Raw genomic sequence first — 15,370 nt, 5'->3', positions numbered from 1 at the left:
ATATTCATGCTGCATAAATTTCTTTTGCAGAATACAATTTTTGTCGAAATCCAGTAAATAATATTTCTCCTGTTAGTGCTACGCTTTCTTCTGGAACAACCAGCGTATTACCATATACATCAAGACCATATTCTTATCCAAGCTATCCCTTATCATCATCAATTCCACTTGCTAATAGCAACCATGTTGGACAGCGTTTGTACATCTCCAGTCAGGCCTCATTCTTTTGAGGAAAAAAAAACTGGATGAAAAAAATTACACTTTTTTTTAAAAAAAAAACCCTATAATGTAGTTTAGTTTTAATTGGGTTTATACAATTGCTTTTGCTTGGTTATTTCATATTGCTTATAAATTACAAATAACAAAACCCACTTAATTGTTTTTTAAAATAATTTTTCTCATTAAATAAAAGCTTTAAAATATTTTAAATGCATGCAATTGTTGTAATCTTGTTACCAATAATCCATTCTTTGGAAATGAAAAGCAGTATTTGGTAAAAAGCAAAGTATTATGTAAAGAAGGAAATGATGCACAGTATTTTTTTTAACAGAAACTTTAACTCCAAACATAAACATTTTAGGTCCTTTAAAATTACATTGTATATTTTAGTTGCATGATATTTGTTTTATTAATCCACTGTTTACATTGTTAAAATTTATTTGTTAAAATATTGTTCTATTTGCACGTTGTAATGTTTTTAACGTTCATATCATGTGTTTAATTTCCTACTTAAATACAGTCACTTTGACATTAAAATCTTGCTGTATTAAAATAGTTTGGATTCCTTTTTAATTAAAATAAATATTGATAAATTCCAAATCTTTTTTTCTCTTGTAGCAATTAAACATGGGCAAATAAAGGCAAATACAGAAAATAGTATGAAATTATTTCTAGTTTGCGGACCTATTTGAACCCTCAACACAGGATTAGGATTTTAGATGTTTTTCTGGAGACAAGTTGTGTGTTTGCATTAGTTGATTAGTTGGTCAAAAAAAAAGTGGTCCTGTCTGACAGAGTAGCAAAGCTTTTCCTTCTAACAGATAGAACTGTAATAAAATTGTAGAATTATAATACAATTCATTTTGCAAGCCATAATATATAATGCTTCATTTATACTGCAGAGTAAGTTGAATTCTTGTTCCATTAGACATAATAGGAATCAGGCAAAAAAGATGAGCAATATTCTTTCATAAGAGAACTCACCAAATCAATTCTCATTTTTAAAAAATTATTTCATTTATCAGTTTAAAATATACTGCTGTATGACAGCAGAGAAAACATTTTTGTTGAAAGTTTCACATATTGTATTGCAAAAAAGTTGTGATTATTAAGTGGTCACAACATAATTGCAGGAGATTCTATAACCTTTTTTATAACCATAATTCCTAATGCAATTAGAATAGTACATTGAAGATTAATTGTTTCAGTACAAGTTTTTCACTATCCTTCAGACATTCTTCCAGTGACCAACTATCTGATATACCTATGCATCTTGGTAAACAGTTTGTCAGATTCATTGAGGGGTACCATCAATTGTACATTTCTGATTGTATGAATTTCATACACTTTTGTCTAATGGGAGAAATGTGCAGAAGACCCAATTGCTGATCTGAAGTCTTTGGCCTGTAGCATTTTCTCCTGTCTTCTATTTATATAATGGTAGATAGACATATATATCAAGATCTGATAAAAACCCATACTGAAATAAGTGTTGTGTTCCCTGATGTACAATCTAAGGTTTCAGAGTCTCACAATCCTCTCCATCAAAAAAATCTCAATTTTTTAATGTGAGAGCAAACAAAATTACATCCTCACTATGAGATACACTGATAATCCATACTCATTACTTTTAGCTCATGGTAATTTAGCCTGGGTTTTTTTTGGGGGGGGGGGAACATCTCTTAACTAATGTGAATGATAAGTCCCTGCAATGTAATTGCATGCAATAGATTCTATTTGAACCTTTTATCTTTATTTGAGTGACATTTCAGCCATTTCAGTTGCTCTACAAATAATTATTAATAATAATAATTTATTAGATTTGTATGCTGTCCCTCTCCAAAGACTCCAGTTGATTTCTCTTTCATGAGTGGATCAGTTATTAGCTCCTGAACATGAAAAAAGCAAGAAGTCCACAGTTCAGTAATCAGCAATAAATTTCACTTCCCAGTCTGACATAATCAGTGTGTCCTTGAATCTTTAACAAGGAAGGAAGCAATCCTAAGAATAAAGGCATTCAAGGCAGTATATTTTCTGGTTATAATTACGATAAGTAAAAAGTGGAAACTTGATATCAATTTTTGGAGAGTCAAGTATACATTTATTTTGAGGCTATTTTTTTTCTTATTTGCACTTGTATTATGAGAAGACACTTGACAGAGTTGTATGTTTTGCATACTAATCTTTGATGATTAGCCAGATGGTCAGACTGGATTTGGCATTTTGTCTACCTATTGAGTCCTTACCAAGTACCTGGGATAGGCAAATCTGATGTTTGATGGTGTTAAAAATATCGTCACAATATTGTTCGTATTTTTAGGCCACCCTTCTCCAATGGACTCAGGGCGGCTTACATAATAAATTCACCACAAAAATACAAAATGTAAGAAACCCAACATAAAATCTAAGAATTAAGACCATTCAACTAGAAAGAAACCAATCACATACTGTCAGCCAGAGCTGGTAGCAATGTTCAACGGCTCCAAGCCTGCTTGCAGAGGTGTGTTTTTAGAGCCTTACGAAGGGCCAGAAGGGTGGGGTGGCGCAAACCTCCAGGGGGAGTTGGTTCCAAAGGGTCAGAGCTGCCACCAAGACCACCCCCTAGATCCCGCCAGGCGACGTTGCTTGGCTGACGGGACTTGGAGAAGCCCGACTGGCCTCAGACTGGGATATATGAGGCAGTAGACAGTCCCATAAGTAAACTGGTTCTAAGCCATGTAGGGCTTTATAGGTAATAACCAACACTTTAAATTGTGTTTGGAGACTAATCAGTAGCTTATCTTGCAGAGTGATGGTGACATATGGGTATACATTGGAGTGATGGTGCTCGCGGAGTGATAGTGACATGGGTATACCTTGGAAGGCCCATGATGACTTGCGCGGTTGCGTTTTGGACTACAGTCTCTGAAGTTCCAAGTAAAGCCACCTCATGCAATTGACTGATAGCAAATTTGTCAATGCCTATAGTGTTCAAGTGATGCTCCAGTTGTATTGGGATTGCACCTAAGGTGCCTATTACTATTTATGCTACTGTTGCTTACCTTGATCGCAGTTGTTTTATTTCTGTTTGTAGATCTTTGTATTTTGTTATCTGTTCCAGTTGTTTCTCCTATTCTGTCTCCAGGCACTGCCATATCTACTATCCAGACATTTTGTCTTTCTTACTGACAATTGTTAAGTCTGGGTTGTTATGTGGCAGATGCTTGTCTGTCTGGATTATGAAGTCCCAGAGCAATTTAACTTATTAATTTTCTATTGCTTTCTCTATTTTATGGTCCCACCACTTCTTGCTCACAGGCAAAAGGCATTTCTTGCAGATCTTCCAATGCACCATTGTTGCTACTTTGTCATGTGCTGCTTGTAGTCAGTTTGTGCAGTCTTCTTGAAGCAGCTTACCAGGTGGCCCACTGTTTCTTCAGCTTCTTTTTGCATAGGCAGCACATATTGTCTGTTGCTGTCTTCCCAATTCTGGCTTTGTATACATTTGTCCTTAAGGCTTGGTCTTTGCAGCCAGAATCAATCACTTGTCTCTTTCTTTAACTTTCCTGCTCTTAGCCATTGTTAGGTCTTGTTATAATCTGCTTCCCCTGCTATTTTTTTTTTTTAGTGTACTGGCCATGTAGTACTTTGTCTTCCCACGCCTCCATTCTATTCTTCATTTGGTCTTTCATGTAGGCCACTTTGGTCTTTTCAATAGTCAACAAGCCTTCCTTGCATACTAACTTCAGTGCATCTTCTTCTTTGTCCTTCAGATATTCTTCCAAAACCCTTTTTTCTTCTTCAACTATCTGATGTACATGCAACATTCCATGCCCACTTATTTGCCTTGGTAGGTAAAGTCTGTCAATGTCACTGTAAGGAGGAACGGTATAATTCATTGTCATTTTTCTGGTCTTGCTATCCATTGCTTTTAATTCTGTTTGAGACCAGTTAACTATTCCAGCTGTGTATCTAATAGCAATAGCACTTAGACTTATTTACTGCTTCACAGTGTTTTTACAGCCCTTTCCCAGCAGTTTATAGAGTCAGCATATTGCCCCCAGCAATCTGGATCCTCATTTTACTGACCTCAAAAAGATGGAAGGCTGAGTCAACCTTGAGCCTCTGCCAAACCGCTGGCAGCTGGTGATTAGTAGAAGCAGCCTGCAATACTGCACTCTAAGTATTGTGTACCATGGCTCCAATAACGTATTGCCCAGGTGTTGTTGCCTTGATGGTATTTCCTCCATTGAGTTTGGACTTTAAGATCTTGTTCACTCTATTGATGTATGCACCTCTATTTTTTTCTTGACTTCAGTGTGCTTGATGTCAGCTTGAAAGATACTCAGATATTTGTAGTAATCATCTTCATCTTCATCCAGACTCTTAATATTATTTTAATGGAACATCTTGATTACTTCAGTTTTCACTGTTTTTTCTTGTTTGATAGTGAGTGTGGCACATTTGTCCAACCCAAACTCCATTGCACTATCTTGGCTATATATACCAACATTGTTGAGCAGTGATTCTATTTCAGATAGTGTTTTTCCATACAACTTTAGACCATCCATGTAAAGGAGATGTGATAGTCTGGCAGATGTTTTTGATGTTTGATAGCCATGGCCTGGGTTATTCAGTATTGTTGATAGAGGAAACAGTGCAAAGACAAATAGTAGTGGTGATAGTGAATCTCCTTGAACTATTCCTCTCTTGATATTAACTTCTCCAAGTCTCTCATCATTGATCTGCAAGCTCCTCTTCCATTGCACTATCGATCTTTGCACCAAGCTTCTGATGTTTCTCTTGACTCCTGTTATTTCTAGGCACTTGATTATCAGTCATGTGGCAGAGAGTCAAATGCCCTTTTGTAGTCAATCCATGCTACATTCAGGGTGGTCTGCCTTCTCTTAGTTTTCCAAAATCATTACTATTGGGAGAGTTTTCTTTCTGCTCAGGTAGAAAGAGATTGTTTTTAACTAGATACTCTTGCACTGCATCAGCTACCACACCAATTAACAATTTGAAAGTTGTTGGTAAACAGCTATTTGGCCTATATTTGCCTGATGCACCCTTTTGCTGGATCTTTCATTGTCAGGAAGGTTTTGCCAGATGTTACCTATTCTTCAATTTCACCTCTTTATAGTACTGTGTGTTGTTAAACTGCTTGGCAATAAGTTGGAATAAACCAGTTAGATGTTTCAACCAAAAATCATGCACTTCACCTTCAGGGGAAGAATTTTTTACTGCAACTCTTCAATTGAATATATGAAACAGGAAAAATAAATGATTGGCTAAAGTCAACCTTTAGTAATCACTGGGGGAGGGTACCCCACAGATGTTCTCCTCTTGCCCCCATCTCCTCCCCGGCACTGACAACGAATGCTATAGGAGTGTTATGCTCCCTTTCCCTCCCTGGTCTTCCTTTGTTGCTGCTGAGCTTGGAGTACCCTTTTAAAAACCGCAGGGAGGCGGCTATTTTGCTAGGAGGTAGTGATTGGCCACGCAGCATCCAGATTTCAGCTGTCTAAATGGTTTACTTATCCAAGCCAGATGCTTTGATGCAGCAGGGAGGCGGCCACTTACCTGACTAGCTGACAGGCAGTGTGGGAGATGCAGTTAGGAAGAGTGCATCCTGCACGAGCGTCCAAGTGGCTCTTGTTCAGCCAGCAGGTCACCAAAACACACTCGGAGGGACACCATAAACAAATCATAATCCCTCAGCAGTGGGGAATCCTCATTATGAAGGGCCACCATCCACTCAACCGCAGTTCCCTCCAGGGCCATAGTGACACACCTGACCTTTGCTGCCTCTGAGGTAAAATTCTTCCCATACTCCTATATATGATTCCAAACTTTGATTAAGAATAATCCCAAAGCTTTGGGATCTTCTCTGTATTTTACTCCTAGCTGAGGAACGTTGGGATATTTGTTTTATTATGTTGCTATAAGGCAGTAGTGGCTAACCATTTTTTCCTTGGGTGCCAAAAGAGCATGGGCACATGTGCGAGTGCCCACACCCATAATTCAGTGCCGGGGGGGGGGCGAAAACAGCTTCCCTTGCCTCCCGGAGGCCCTCTGGAGTCCAGAAATGGCCTGTTTTCCAACTTCTGGGGGCCCCAGTAAGCCTGTGTTTCACCCTCCCCAGGCTTCCCTAGAGCCAGGGGAAGATAAAAATGCCCTCCCACATCCCCTCAGAGGCTCTCTGGAAACAAAAAAAAAACCCTCCCAGAGCCTCTGTGTGAGCCAAAAATCATCACACTGGCAGACACATGCATGTTCAAGCTGAGCTAGGGCAACAGCTCGTGTGCCAGCAGATATGGCTCCACCTGCCACCTGTGCCATAGATTTGCCATCACTGCTATAAGGCATACATAATGCATTTTATAATTTAAATACAATGTTGACTAGAGATTATTGTAAATTAGACTACTGTAACCCCGGGCATTTTTCAGTTGTTCAATAAACAAACTATTTTGATGAAGTATTACTGAAATCAATATACATCTAAATTAAGGATTGCTTACCTATCCAGTTAAGCATGAATCTATGATCTTTAAAACTAATCCCACATTTTTCCCAAAATAAGACGGGGTCTTATATTAATTTTTGTTCCAAAAGACATACTAGGCATTATTTTCAGGGAAATATGGTACTAAGTGTGTGGGTCTGGTTGATGATTTATCTGGGGCTTGTTTTTTGGTAGGTCTTAAATGACATTAAATTAAACAAGCATCCTGAAAAATCACACCAGGGCTTATTTTCCAGTTGGGTTTATTTTCAGGGAAACAGGGTTTCAGCATTTTTTAATCTATGGCTGTAATATGTACCTGTAATGTGGTATATGTGAAACTAAAATTGTTTAGCATTCTCATGGATGTAATAAAAGGCAAATTTCTAGTTCCATTCTCTGAAAGGTTTAGACTTGACTGCCAACATCTTAAAATTCTACTTTCCATGAGTATTCCATTACTTTATACTGTTTTAATTTAATATGTTAAGCATACAACCACTGCTACATAACCTATACAATAATTAGCATTACAGTATTTCTAACAATAAAAAAACTTGCAATGTATGTCTGAAAATGTATTTTAATTTTGTGGACTTTAACATATATAACTATCACTGACTTTCTGAAACATTCCTAATCATTTCTTTTTTTGACTAATTGCTAAATTGCTTGACTTTGTAGATCAATGAACAATTGTTCACCAAGACTGCCTATTAATAAGTGTAAGAATCTTGTAATTTCATGCTTATATCAGTTATAGTGTTTGTAATTTAAAAAAGAGCAATACTTATAGAAAAATAGTTTATTACGTACACATATTTTCAGGTCAAAATACCACAAGCAATAAACATTTTAAAAGATCTAAAAGAAAAATAATATTTTGTTGAAATAAATCAAATATAACACAAGAACACAAAAAAATCCTTCTGTGCAATAAAAATTCATGGTCCAATTCAAATAATTTCAGAAGTAACCATTTAATTGTCTAAACTGTTCTTGTAATAAAAAAGCAAACTGCAGCATTATTTTTTACTTTTTACAATAATTATTATTTCCTGGCTGTTGTAAATTGGTGTTGTAGACTGCATAATTTTGCTATTTTTTTAATGCCTGAATAATGCAATTTCTAAATCTGCCTTTTAAATAAGAAAAAATTATCTAAATGTAAAGCTAAAAAATATTACAGCTTTAGACTTTGCTATGATCTATGTAAACATGGCTATAAACTCTCAAAGTCTCCTAAGCCACCCACTTGCACTGTAGTAAGATGAGCGGCAAAAAAAAATTAACAAATATCAATGCAAAAAGTTGTGTTGAACTTTTAAGTCCAGTCCCAAAAGATGATAGTCACTATGAAAAACTAAAGCTTGCTGTAGAAGAAAAGCAAGAGATTTAACAGGTTTAACAAATTAACGGAGTTGAAAGGAATCTTGTAGGTCATCTAGTCCAGCCCCTCACTCAAGCAAGAGACCCTACACCATTTCTGACAGATGGTAGTACAGATCAATGAATAAAGAATTAAAAATGAGAATGAAGAAAAAGAAAAAAATCGGAAGCCTGTCAAAAATTTCTTTAAGTTGACTTAATATTAGAAATCATATCTAAATTATGGCAAATGATGTGCAAACTATTTAACCCTGCTGTTCTGTTTAAGAAAAGTAACAAATCTTATGTTCCCGGGTCACCCTGACCCGGACCGAAAACTCTTCATTTGCAGTGCTTATGTTTGGTCTTTTTGAAAGCTTTTTTCACTTGGAAAGTAGTCTGAACATTTCTGCACACAATGATATGAAAATTGAAATGAAAAAAGTAAATCTTATTGGTTTATTTTGCGGATATAATGCACGCCCCCCCTGTTTTTGTGAAAAAATTTTCAATTTATGGATAGTTTTGCTTGCAAAATGCATTCTATTTTACTAAAGTTGGTATGGGATTGGTAGCTTGAACATTTCTGAACATAATGATATGAAAATTGAACTGGAAAAATTGATGCATATTGGTTTATTTTGTTGATGAAATGCACGCCCCCCCCGTTTTTTTTAAATAGTCTTCACTTTATGGATAGTTTTGCTAGCAAAATACATTCTATTTTACTAAAGTTGGTGTGGGATTGGTAGCTTGAACATTTCTGAACATAATGATATGAAAATTGAACTGGAAAAATTGATGCATATTGGTTTATTTTGCACATAAAGTATGCCTCAATTATTTCAATTTATATAAAAATTATGCTGTTAATTTCAAACTTACATACTTTTTTTTAGTAAAATGGATTTGTTTCATAAAATTAGTTCTCTGGCTACAATGTGGTTGATTTTCAAAAGGATATTCCAAATATTTCTAGACAAATATGTATAAACAGTGACAATAATGGCACACAGCAAGGCCGAGGGGGGGTGGCCCTTTTGTGGCAAAAATAAACCAATAAGAACCATTTTTTTCAGTTCATTTATATTTTTCTTATATTCAGAAATGTTCAATTTAGTATATCAAACCTTTTGGGGGAAAATTCCTTAGGGATTTGTAGCCTTAAAAAATAGAAATTGACACGAAATTAAAAAAGGATGGGGGGAGGGGCTTTTTGATCAAAATAAAAATATAAGTCTCAATTTTTCCAGTTCAATTTTCATATCATTATGTTCATAAATGTTCAAACTAGTTTTCCAGTTGAAAAAGTTTTCAAAAAGATCAAATATTTTTGGTCCGGTCACATACGAACAGAAACAGATTCAAAGTTATGATTTTTTTTTGCCCAGAAAACAATTAGCCACCACCCCAAAAATATTTTTTGATGATCAGCATTGTTAAATTGAGTAAATGAATGCCTAAGATTTTAAAGAATATTTCGGATTTGGAGCATAAAAAAATAAAAAGTGAAAATGGTTGCAAGCAGCCAAGGGGGGGGGGAGGCCTTATTTCTGATGTTAAAAAACCAATAAGAATCATTTTTTTCAGTTCCTTTATATTTTTCTTATATTCAGAAATGTTCAAGCTACCAATCCCACACCAACTTTAGTAAAATAGAATGCATTTTGCAAGCAAAACTATCCATAAATTGAAAATTTTTTCACAAAAACGGGGGGGGGCGTGCATTATATCCGCAAAATAAACCAATAAGATTTACTTTTTTCATTTCAATTTTCATATCATTGTGTGCAGAAATGTTCAGACTACTTTCCAAGTGAAAAAAGCTTTCAAAAAGACCAAACATAAGCACTGCAAATGAAGAGTTTTCGGTCCGGGTCAGGGTGACCCAGGAACATAAGATTTGTAACTTTTTTTGCCCAGCAAAAACTAAGCCCCCCACCCCCCAAAAAAAATTCTCATAGAGAGAACCCCTGAAATGATGAAACTACATGAAATTTCAAGTTTCAGATATGCAGGGAAAATGTTTTACAGGGGACTCAAACTTGGCTTCGGGTCACATACGACCCGAACAGAATCATAATCTCTTTCTATATCTAACCAGCTGATGTTCTCTCATCTCTTTAAGGTAACAAGCCATTTGGATAGAGCACTGTGTTTTTGAAAAGAAGCTCCTAGAATTACCTTTTGATATACTTGCATAAACAATAGCTAGACAGGTAACAGCAATAGCTATAATTCTTACTTTTTGGGTATTGTTTGTTTTCTTTAAAACTGACAATTATATACGATATAACCATTGGTATAAAAAGGCATACTGAATCTTAGTAAATAACCATTTTGAGTAAAACCAACTTGTTTAATTTTACTGGGTTCAAATTTAAATCAAAGTATTTATTTTCTCTCCCTCCTGGTGGATATAGCAGTCATGCATGGATTTATCCTGCCTGCTTGTGACTGGACTGAGCCTGTCAAAGCTTCTCCTGACATTATTGTTGCTGTGCTATTTTCTCCATCACTCAGCATAGTACTATTTGTGCTATTAACTCCTCTGATCTGGTGAATATTGGTGAAAAAGAGCAAGTATTTAGTCTTCCAATCATAAGTCAGGGCTTATTGGGAGACAAGTTCAGCACGGGCAGCTGCTCTTGCTGTGGAATGATAGAGACTTCTGCCTAGCGTTGATTCCAAATACCCTTTTCACTGATTCCCCGAGGGCTCTCAGGGAGCAGAAGAAAGGCATCAAAAACCAATATTTGGAGAGGGGCGTGGTCAACGCCTCAGCGGTGTGGCATTTCTTTAGCTCCTGTGATGCTGAATCCCCGCTGTTTGGGGGTGCCAATTCATTTTGAATCGGCCCAGAACCTCTTTGGAAGGGGGAGGGGGAAGAAGGGGACTTGGTTTGGTCCCATTTTGGGGTCAGCATACCCCATGGCGACCAGACCTGGAGCCTCCACAATGTGAAGGCGGTTGGCCGCCATTAGCAGAGGAGACTGCGTACTGGAAAAAGTTGTTTGAAGAATTGGAAGTCAACCAGAAAAGAAAAGGGAATGTAAGTTTTTGTGCTGGTGGTCGTGGCGGAGGAGAATTGACTGTGGAGCACTGATGCTGGAAGGAGAAATTTCCCCCCAATCTTTTTATTTGTGGATTATTTGAAAAAAGTTTGAGAAATTGGGGAGAGTGGCTAAATGGACACTACACTTACTAATTTTGTATTGAATGAAGTAAAAGCTAATGACTAAAACCTATTTTGGAAGAAGATTGGTGGATGTGTAAAACTTTTTTATTTATTTTTATATTACTTGGCTTCAAACCTGAAACATTTTTTTTTTAAAGTAAGAAGAGATTTAAGGACAATATGGTTGCCATCTAGTGGAGGAGACTGTATGCGTGAGAAAGTCCTCGAGTTGGAGTTTTTTGTTTACCTAGATTCGACCTTCATGAAATGTGCTATCTGGATTAAATAAACCTGCTATTGCTTTGGCAAAAAGGGGGGGACGACTGTTTTAGACATAAAGAACACTGGAGAGTACTTTGTTGACTTTTTTGTAGGCTGCTTTTTTAAAGCAGCTGGACCATATTACCCATCTTTTATGTAGAAGGTGGAGGAACTAAAAGAAATAACAGATTTGTTAGATGAGATTCGTATGGAGATTCGAGAGGACATTAAAGGTTTCCATCATGAAATGAGACTAATGATTAACATTGGAAGTGGATTACAAATTGGAGATGGCAAAGAGGACATTGATAATTGTTACAATGGGCTTGATGAGCAAAAGATGCAGGAGAACATGAAGTGGTAGTAGAAGATGCAGGAGAACAAGACAGACTTAAACTATATAAAGAGAAAATTATTGGATGTAGAAACAAAACTAATTTTGGGATTAAGGATGAATTAAACTGTGATATATTACATATTTTGATGATGGTGTGTGGTTACATGCTGAGGTGGAACAAGAGACATCTGGGGTGAATAAGCACTGTTAAAGGAAAAGGTGAGCAAGGATATCAGATTTTGCTAATTCTAAAACTAAAGGAATTAAAGAGGAAATTTGCAGAGGGGATCTTTAAAGAGGACTTTCTATTTAAAGAAGAGAAAAGGGAGGAAGAAGAAGAAAGTAAAAATAAAAAAGAGCGATATAAAAAGATGGGAGAGAAAGACATTAAACATAGACAAGGAAAAGGGTTTTTTTTGAAAAAGGTTGAATTTAGAATATTTTATAATAGTTTATTTATTTCAGTAGTTATTTTTTTATTTATTTAGTAGTACTAGATTCATGAATTTTGATAAAAATTTTAAGTAAATTAACAATATTAAAGTGATTTAAACAAGTTTGACTAAGATAATTAAAGTTTGTTCAATTTGGTTTAGCTTGTTAAATGGGGTCCATAGAGATGAAGATTAAAAGTATTTGTTTTTATTGTTTATTTAATTGGATTTGTATGCCGCCTTAATTTACCAAGCCTTTGTGACAAATCTCCACTAATTCCCCATTTATCATAATTATGGTCAAAATTGGGTTGTTTTGGTCACTTAACTCAATAACTTCTAAAACCGGCTCTCCAGCTCCTCCCTCCCCCCCCTTCCTCAGCCCACGAGGTGTTGGTGGCCATTGCTTGCAATCTTGGCCTTCTCAGAACACTACAGACTGTATACTCATACTGTTAATGGCAATATAATTCATTGTGGCCTAGGAACACCCTGGCTTGCTTAGCAAGAAGCTTGGGGACCTTGATAGATAATTTTGAGGCCTATAGTTGATCAAAAAGATACTGGACATTCAGTTAAACAAAAATATTAATATTAATATAGTGGTACCTCTACTTAAGAACGCTTCTACTAAAGAACTTTTCAAGATGTTACACCAACACTCCGCAGTCTGCATTGGTTGCCGATCAGTTTCCGGTCACAATTCAAAGTGTTGGTTATGACCTATAAAGGCCGGACCAGATTATCTCTGGGACTGCCTTCTGCTGCACGAATCCCAGCGACCAGTTAGGTCCCACACAGTGGGTCTTCTCCAGGTCCCGTCACTTAAACAATGCCGCTTGGCGGGACCCAGGGGAAGAGCCTTCTCTATGGTGGCCCCGGCCCTCTGGAACCAACTCCCCCCAGAGATTAGAATTGCCCCCACCCTCCTTGCCTTTCGTAAGCTACTTAAAACCCACCTCTGCCGGCAAGCATGGGGGAATTGAGATACTCCTTCCCTCTAGGCCTTTACAATTTTATGCATGGTATGTCTGTATGTATGTTTGGTTTTTATAATAATGGGTTTTTAATTGTTTTTAGTATTGGATTATTATTATATGCGGTTTTATTATTGCTGTTAGCCGCCCCGAGTCTCCGGAGAGCGGCAGCATACAAATCCAATAAATAAATAAATAAAGATAAGAACAGGGTGTTCAAGATTTTTTTGCCTCTTCTTAAGAACCATTTTCTACTTAAGAACCCGAGCCTGGAAAAATTTCCCAGGAAATTTGAGAGCGCCACAATAGGGGGCCATTCCCCCTTTAATCCCGGACATGTTGGGCTTTTCTGGGCTGCCAGAGGAGCCTTTCGGTGGCGCTTAAGGAGGCTTTGGCAGTCCAGAGTGAACAAAGCATTTTCCATTCTCTGGGTGCTCGGAGAGGGAATAAACCTCTGCCAGCATCCCGAGAAAAAAAACCGCTCCCTTTGCTCTAGGCAGCCCAGAGTGAATGGAACATTTTCCTTTCTCTGGGCGCTTGGAGAGGGAATAAACCACTTTGCTGTGGTGACTGCCTCGCACTGCCTCCCACACATCTAGTGCGAGGTTGCCGCCCAGAGCATCTGGCGTGGAAAGGCAAAAGGGGACACTTCACCCCGGCCGGATCAACTCTGTTTCAGCCAAACCGAGGAGTCACCACAGTGAAGGAAAGGCACCGGCTACAAAGTGAGCGAGCGAGCGAGAGTAGAGGTGAGCTCTTCAGCATGGGAAGGAAGAGGAAGCAGGTAGCAGCCGCCGCCTTTCAGTCAAAGGAGTAGGAGGTTCCCCCCTCCTGCCTGCCTGGGTTTCTCTCTCTGGTGCACTATATGGGAGGCAGTTGCGCCAAGTGTATGGGAAGCGTGTGTTCCTCCTGGCCGCCTTTTTTTTTTTAAGTCTTAAAGTTTTGGATTTTTTGGATAACTCTCCCTTCACCTTCTTCCTTCCACAGTGACTGTCCTCCTCCTCCCCCCATCCAAATTCCGAGCTTTTATTTCTTTCCTAATGGGTTTGCACACATTATTTGCTTTTACATTGATTCCCATGGGAAAAATTGCTTCTACTTACAAACTGTTCTACTTAAGAACCTGGCCACAGAATGAATTAAGTTCCTAAGTAGAGGTACAACAGTATTAATAATAATTTATACAGAAAGGATTTATATTGGTACAAGGGGCTGCTGACCATCCCAGTGGAGTGGGCACGCTCCCAGGTCAGCAGCGTATCAAATCCCTAGGGCACGGCATCAACAGCAGGCATTGCCATGCCCCAAGGGCATAGCAGCAAGAGACACTATACAGAATTAGAAATTAAGATACCTGCCTGAATATACAGTACACCAGCCACACCCCTTGGGCAAGGCATTGATTAGCAGTCCTGGGCAGTCACTATTGGGGCCCTTAACTTTATATCAGTTTTGCTCCAAAGATGGAATCAGCTGTTTCTTCATCACAGACCCCCAGAGAGGCCTAGGGGGGTATCAGGAAGTCCTTGAGCCAGAAGCTATAGATAGGGCTCACAAACAACCTACCAAAAAGCCTCATTCTTCCAAGGGCTCAAGTGTCATTAAAGCAGCTGAAAAACACTGCCATAGGTCCATTGACAAATTGGGCAAAAAGGCAGTAGTGAAACATAAACCTATGGCTTCTCCTTCCCTTACTCGACCTTTTCAGATTCGGCTATGTTAGACTCGATTGTCCCAAGTTCAGACTGTCAGCTGTGGAGGCCCGGGGCAGATTTCCTCCCCTCTCTGAAGTGGCCTCAACTTAGCCCATTCCAAAATGTGCAGCCCCGGAGGCCACCTTCACGCCAATGGCAGACAGTCTCCAAACCAATCAGGAGGCTAAGCTAGCTCTTCCAGATGATATGAAAGCCTTGGTAGCAAGGCCATCCAGCAGGGCACCGTGGTGGGCATCCAAAAGACCTGCCAGCAGGGCAAGTGGCATTCGTCAGCTCTCTGTTGTCAGAAGGATCATCAGCAATTTGAGGTTGAGACAGATTTCACCCTGGCTAGGGATCTGGACTTGGATCACTTTCAGTGGGAGGAGTTAGTGGAGGAAAAGGAAGAGCCTCT

General features: G+C 38.1%; 2 protein-coding genes across 12 annotated transcripts in view; one reads left to right on the top strand and one right to left on the bottom strand.

Annotated features, from left to right (window-relative positions):
* The window catches only part of RBM46 (RNA binding motif protein 46), a 29,745-nt gene extending 28,926 nt beyond the window's left edge, over nucleotides 1-819 (top strand). For all 8 annotated transcript variants that reach the window (XM_070757325.1, XM_070757324.1, XM_070757329.1 and 5 more), the window contains one exon: nucleotides 31-819. In XM_070757325.1, coding sequence (XP_070613426.1) covers nucleotides 31-230 — 200 coding nt within the window. In that variant the 3' untranslated portion in view covers nucleotides 231-819. The remainder of the gene's footprint in view (nucleotides 1-30) is intronic.
* MAP9 (microtubule associated protein 9) overlaps nucleotides 1-15,370 on the bottom strand; it is a 116,791-nt gene that overhangs the window by 5,807 nt on the left and 95,614 nt on the right. The window lies entirely within an intron of this gene.

The sequence above is a fragment of the Erythrolamprus reginae genome, chromosome 7, assembly GCF_031021105.1.
Source record: "Erythrolamprus reginae isolate rEryReg1 chromosome 7, rEryReg1.hap1, whole genome shotgun sequence".
Taxonomy (NCBI): Eukaryota; Metazoa; Chordata; class Lepidosauria; order Squamata; family Dipsadidae; genus Erythrolamprus; species Erythrolamprus reginae.
This window is presented reverse-complemented; position numbering and strand designations above follow the sequence as displayed.